At 43.3% G+C, this 7,200-nt stretch overlaps 1 protein-coding gene across 2 annotated transcripts in view; it reads left to right on the forward strand.

Annotated features, from left to right (window-relative positions):
* Window positions 1-5,043, forward strand: part of adck1 (aarF domain containing kinase 1) — a 137,740-nt gene extending 132,697 nt beyond the window's left edge. For both annotated transcript variants that reach the window (XM_064322498.1, XM_064322507.1), the window contains one exon: window positions 3,425-5,043. In XM_064322498.1, the coding sequence (XP_064178568.1) occupies window positions 3,425-3,593 (169 nt within the window). In that variant the 3' untranslated portion in view covers window positions 3,594-5,043. The remainder of the gene's footprint in view (window positions 1-3,424) is intronic.
* Window positions 5,044-7,200: the final 2,157 nt, after the last annotated feature.

Consider the following 7,200-nt stretch of genomic DNA (forward strand, 5'->3'; position numbering starts at 1 on the left):
GCCGTATCCAACCCCTCCCCGCAGGCGTACTTCAGAGACTGTATTTACCAGCCTGCAAACCGCGTGGCAACAGAACGCAAAAGTAGATTTCTCTGCGTAGCGAATAGCTCTGCGGGCCTCTGTAGCCCAGCGCTCCCCAAGCCCCTCCGCGCTGTCCCGAAAGAGACGCGAGTGCCAGAGAGCTGAGGCTTTGCGCTGAGGAGGAGGCTGCGTGGAACCAGGCAAGCTCGGCAAACCGAATAAAATGTCACGGGGAGTTACAGGGCAAGTTTCGCTAACGGGAGACGCGCTAATGTAACACCAGTTGGCTTGGCTGGTGACTCATGGGAAAGGAAAGCCTGACTGTGCCTAGCAGCCCATAGAAATTGCGCAGCTTAATGTCAGATTTGCTAAGACGCGCACAAGGATATAGCTCGGAAGTGCATGCTAATGTACACACGCATCGACGTGGTGTGACTTGGGTTCTGTCTTACACTTGTGCATTTTCACAAACAGAAAGCGTGTGAAGGAAGGCTGGTGCGAAAATGCCTCCTCTGGCCATTGACATTTGGAGGCTCCCTAGGAATCAATTCTGTTGACGTTGGCAGAGCCATTAGTGGTTGACCACAGAATGTTGTTGGGACTGCTCCTGCCTTCGCCGTGCTGCATCTTGGGAGATCTGCTGAGGAGTGCTTCTCCAGCCCATTGGCCAGAGCTGCCAGACTGAGTCTGCCTCTCGGTGCACAGGGTGTACGGATCAGTCTCGGCCCACTCTTCCCAGCAGCCCCGAGAGGAAGCTGGTCAGCTGCATGAGCCCTCGGTGACACCTTGGCTTTAAATAAAGCTGGCCGTATGATTTTAGCATTCCTAATATGCTTGAATCATTGCCTCTGAGAGGTTCTTCAGACAAGCTCATTTGGAAGCATTCTGTGGCATATTTGCTTGCCACCAAATTTCTTTTCTGGAAAGGGCTGCTGCTATGAGAAGGAATTTAACATAAATGAACGCTCCGCAGGATTTGTTGAGGATAAAGCTTGTTTTCGTACGCAGTGGTGGACATGTATTTGACTCTGCCGTCTCTTTCAGTCACAAAGTCGACAGATTGAAAGGCAGTCACGCCCCATCCCTGCATGCGTTACATGCAGCATATAGACAACAGCCATATTCACCGGAACATAATAACTAATATGAAAACAAACCGGTTCATTTTTTTTCAGATAATCCCCTTTAAATTTTATGAAAATAAAGTTCTTTCATAAAAATGAACATCTACAGTACATCCGGCCAAGTGTTTAAGTATAGTATGTAAATGAGCTCTAATGTGATAAGCCTTGCATCTTTCAGTGTGAAATTTGTTTAAAATGTGCTGACTCACATATCCAAACATGTCCCAAGATTCCACGGTGATGTATTTAAAGCGTCCCCCTACAACTCATTGAATTTCAGTGGCACAGTTGTTATCTAAAAAAAAAAGCAGTTTCACAACTCAAAGTTGTTTCAAATGAATGCAATTAGTGTATATACAGGGTAGGACACTACTAAGTAGAAAAATCATTAATAATTAATGTTTTGGCAGTGATACTGGGTTAGCTATTCATACGTATACATATTTAGTACATATGTATTCAATCAGTCAGTCAGATTGTTTGTGGTGTAATGGCCTTTAAATTAGATTTGTCACTTCAGCTTTGCGAATCGCGGAGGAGCGACCGCGCGAAATAAAACGATAACGTCGCAAGCTAATTCGCCGCGTGCGAGCAAACGGGCGGACTCGAGGCGCTGGTTTTGCATTGTAAGGAGGGTTGCTCAATTCTCAGATGACGTCTTGTCTGACTCGCTCACGGGGGCTGAGATGCAGAAGCAGACAAGCTTTTAAGAGGGGATGGATAATTTATGCGCCCGTGCTGCCCCGCTCCCCCGCCCCCCCACCTCCCCCTGAGCCCCTGGCCGGATTGAGGACGATGTAAAACGTCGAGAGGTTTTCATTCCGGAGACGGCGGGTGATGTAATGGAACTGGGGGGGATTCCTGGTGAGACTCGTGATCTGAGCACCCCCTCCCTTCCCGCTGGTCTTATTTTCCTCGCCCCGCCGGAACGTAAGCTTCCCATCTCCTTCCCTCTCGCGGCTCCCTTCCTGTTCCTCCCGGCTGGGGTCTGCCGCCACACAGCCAGAGCGGGCAGAGGGCCGATCCAGCCCTCCGGACCTCCGCGATCGGGACAAAACCGCGCTCCCGAACCGTCTGGTTTATTTTCATATCTATTGATGTGATAAGCGTAGGTTTATTAAACCTGCCTGTTCCATCCCAACTCATACGTTTCTCCAATACGCCATCTCGCTTGCTCATAACTGCATGTCATTTGAAAATGTACTTCTAACCCTGTGGAAGTGTTATAATGAGTAGGATAATTGTAACAGAAGCAGCAGTGGAATTACAGGAATTGTTTGCCATAATATCCTCTGTCATTATTGTTCTTGGGGAGGGGGGGGGAGCTAGAGAATTTGTGACATTTTTTGCCTGTTCATACAGTTGGGTACTTCTGAGTGATCAGGCTTTACAGTCCTAAGCCTCATTCTGTTGAGATCAAAAATAATTCTGCGAGACACCATTTTATCAGCGTCTTTCTATCTCACCACATACAGTAAGCATGGTAAAATGGGAGAAAAGCCCTCTCTCTCGATGATCTGAGACCGCCATTAGCAGGATCAATATTTTCTGCACAAATACCGGTCATTTCCCACACCTGATCCCCAGCAATCTCAGTCTCCCCGTTTTAATGCCATTCCAGTAATGGCAGAGCCCTGAGCTGTTGGCTATGAAACGGCGTGGCAGCCCGCTATCTCCAGGGTTGCTCCCACATCTTTAAAGTGGGAAGCCTCCCCTCCTCTTTTCTCCGAAAGACATGCACGGGCACATTTGCATAATCTCATGGTTTCCACAGGCGGAGATCTTCTTTTTTTTCTTGGAAAAAGTGCGGATAAACAGCATTCCATATGCAGTTTGGCAGTTCAAAGCCATGCAGAACGCTAGCCCGCAATGCATTATGGGGTGTCTCATTGTTCCCCCGGCCACTATGAATACGTTGGGAAGTCATGCTTGTTTAGGCTGCATTCTCTACTGTGTTTACTGTGTGCTCAAGGTGGATTTTTCAGACACTGATTGTTGCTTGAGCACAAGCAGGTATCCCAAAATTTTTTTGGTGCTTTTATCCTTCCAGATCTCGGGTCAGTCCCTGCAATAGAGTTCACTGCCGTAAGCAAGATGAAAACCACCCTCGTTTATTGATCTGGGATGTGCTTATCTCAGGTGACTAACAGAACTTGAAAGGGCACTAAGCTTAGAAATACATCCCTGTCCAAGAGGTCAAGGGCCTGCCTACATATCAACACTGAGGACTAGTTAGGAAAAAGGTTCTTTCCCTCTGACCTCCTTCCTCTTTCTTTCAGATACAAGAGGAGTAAGACCCGGTCTCGATTCCGGAGGATGCGGATCAACCTGTCAGAGGCCATCACCCTGTTGCAGATCAATGCGTACGAACTCTTTCTGTGGATCAAGGGATCGCTACTGGGTCGCTGGGTTACTAGTCTACTTGGACATCTGCAATATGCACACTGACCTCAACTTTCTTTCTATTTACAGTACTCTATCTGAGGATTTTTATTTATGTTCGTTTGCCATTAATAAATGAAATGAAAATATGAATATGTGATTTGCTATAAATAAGTGTTCCTTGGTGTTTGGTCAAGAAGAAGTTGCAATGGTGTGCCTGTATGATGACATCATCTCAGTCCTGGTACACAACAAAGCTCAAGCACTGCAGCTTTTTAAATCATTGTAAGCAGATGCTTACATGTGTTGTATTAGACCACTGAGCAAATGTTATCTAACACATTGTGCTGAGAAATCCAATCCAGCGTTAGGCTACAACATTTATGCTGCCTATCTTGTACCATCTTAACAGCCATGTGGTTGAAAATCTCAGAATAGTCTTTGCATAGCCAAATCATTTTCACTCTGTCCTAGAACAATATTTAACTTGCAGCACATTTATTTTGTAGAGCTGATCTTTTAAGCAACATTTCATCTCTTATTTTTACATTTTCCTCCCTCATTTTGTTTCCCTCCCAGTTTTTAAATGCCAAATGCTTGAGTATTTTTGGCCCGTGCCGTTGCTGAAACATATTTTTGGGAGGGTTGGAGATGAGCATGGCTGTCCTCCAAGTCAGCCAGCCTCATGCCTAAACTTTGATGAAAAGGATTATTACTACTGAATGTGCATACACCAGTTATCATACCAGAACATACTGTACACAAGACCTCAATTTCTCTGTACATTTATTACATGTAATAGAAGTGATACAAAAAAATGTATGCATGTACTGTATGTGGGTGTTATTGTTTCATCAATGAACCTCAAGACTTGTACCATTATATTTAATGCGCACATCAGCGTTTCAGAAGTGTACATTTTCGATTTTAATGTCCTGGTAGACCATCAATGAACCTTAAGATTTGTACAATTTTATTTAACTGCACATTAATGTTTTATAAGTATATATGTTGCATTGTATGTTGTGGGAGATCATCAGTGAACCTCATAATTTGTACCACTATTTATCTGTGCACATTACTTATGGTTTTCTCTGTACTGTGTGTGCACTTCTTTCCATTAACTTGCCATTCCTGCTTCAGCTCTGCCTGTGTGACGCATTGAATAAGGCTGATGTTGGGTCTAAACCATAACCAGATTTTTTTGTCTTCAATATTCAGTGGCGATTACCTTTTACATAAATCTCATAGCATTTTTTCTTGATATTTTAATTGTTGTTTTGTTGTATACTGGCGGGGTCTCCAGATAAATTCTGAATTGAACTTTGAGGAGTTGGGTCTTAATTATTTAGAACTTAATTATTTTTAAAGCAGTGGGTATTGTTTTATAGATTACCTCCCCCATAATTTAGTAAGTATTGTTATTTCTTTTCAAACATGTAGGTGTTTTTTTCTCATAATGCGTTAAAGATTCTTATGAATAAATTGTTGAACATGAACTGAAGTTTTTAACAAATCATCAACTTTTTTGTCATGTTTGTCATATCAGTTAAATCTGTTACCTTTGTCTAAGAGGGAAACCAGCCTGATCTATTGTGATTTGTTCTGAACAGAGTGTTGCAACTTCTTACAGCAACTTCTTATCCTAGAAACCATGGAGAAAGACTTAAAGTAATGTCTTGGGAGTTAATGTCTTGGGACAATAGACCAAGGAAAATAATTTTTTAAAATGTTTTGTTGAGATATTTTGAGTAGCAAAATCACTTGAGGGATGTCCACCCATTGTCTTTGATGTGTTTGTTTGCATTTCAAAATCTATGAAAGTTTCCATACCCTAAAGACCCAGGCCTCCTATACAACCCTCTTTGTGATGTCTTGCCACCAGTTCCAGGGATGACATCATCCTCCATAAAGACTCACCCAATCAGAAGTGCACCCTGCCAAGTAAGTTGTTTCAGTTTCGACTCAGTTGTTGGCATCATTTCATCTGAGAATATTTTCATCGAAAGATCCGTTTAGGTTCACTGGAATTTTTAACCGCCGTTCTTTCTCGTAAAAATGGGTTATCGTCGAAGAAAACAGGACTGGATGACTGACTGCTTCTCAGAGCATAACATTGTTCTATCCCCGTCTTCTCTCCAACCAGCTTCAAAATTAAACACCTCACGAAAGAGCAGCACATTATTAATGGAGTATTAAAGCTGTCGGCAGGTGGAGAAATCCCACCAGTGTAGAATAGAAGCTGCTTGAAATGGAATCTAAATTAAGCCATCTTGCCCACTGAGAATACTGCTTAGTGGTAGGTGTGAAAAAATGTTGTTTTATTTATTATACTGTGTGTACTTTTATTTATTATGTCTGAACTGCCTACTGTCACAGAGTGGACATGAAATTGTTTGAATCCTTATGGTTCCTCATAATACCTAATTTAGTACAACAAAGGTTAGCTTATCTGTAATGAATTCGGGCTAATGTTAAATTTTAAAAACTTTTTAGAATATTTTATGAATATTCTGTAATTGTGTGTGGGCCTTTTTTTCAAGACTTAGAGTTCAGAGTTTTTTTTACAGGCTAACCTGTCTTTACACATCTATACCTATAGCATTACTCTCCTGAAAGGATAACAAAAAGAAAGAAAGAGGATAGCTCAAGAGGGACAGGGGAGCCATGGTGCGGTCAGAACAGGTGGGTCTTCAGTCTGTGTTGAAAGATGGGTGGGGTTTCTGCTGTTGTGACCACAGTGGGAAGCTCCTTCCACCACCAGGGGGCAAGGATTGGGAGGGGGTGAGAGGATGGAGGATGTGGCCAGGCTCCCAGACGTTTTAGAACCTTTTTACGCTGTAGGCTCTGATGATAATGTTTAAGGTTTTGTTGCTTTCCCAGCAAACGCACTCCCCCAAGATTGTCTGCTTATGTATGTGTGTGTGTGTGTGTGTGTGCGTGTGTATGCGTGTGCTTGTGTGTGTGTGTGTGTGTCAATGATATTCTTTGTAAACTACTGTAACTTTTATATGAAACCACTAAGATGGTGCATTTCTGGCTGGACTCCCTGGGGTAGGGGTGGGGGTGCGGGTGAGCAGGTTGTCTGACGGTGCAGAATAGGATCCAGCCCCTTGTTCCAATTTTGGCATCTGTGCCTGGTTTTTCAGAGGGGTGGTGGACACACCCGCCTTATCACTTTCTCCTCCACTTAATTACACTCGACCTCTGTAGGCAAACGTAATGTGAGTGTTGGACCAATGTCTGAACAGAATAAAAAATCCATCCATCTTGATCAAAGTGCAGGGCCCGGAGCTGCCAAATTTAATCATCTAGCTAATGGCACGGTTTTCTCGCTGGTATTTTGCAAGCTTCTGCAGCCATAAAGGTTACTAAAGGTGCGTACAGCAGTGCACCATGAACACAGTATAGTTTGCCTTATATTATGTGCAGATTTATGGTGGATTTGTGTTCAGTGCTTGACTGATCTCAGGTGATGCCATCTGATTACACAAGGGCACGGGTTGCAGAGAAACCTGTGAAATGAACATGCCTCTGAATTCTTCTATTTTACAAAATGTCAGACATATTCACTTTGCCCTTTCAGTGGAAGTAATGCATGCCCGACCGAATACAATCGTTTGTATGAGAGGTATTCATTAAATGCAGCCCAGCAGCCTTTGCTAAATTATCT

Source organism: Anguilla rostrata, chromosome 1 (genome assembly GCF_018555375.3).
Source record: "Anguilla rostrata isolate EN2019 chromosome 1, ASM1855537v3, whole genome shotgun sequence".
Lineage (NCBI taxonomy): Eukaryota > Metazoa > Chordata > Actinopteri > Anguilliformes > Anguillidae > Anguilla > Anguilla rostrata.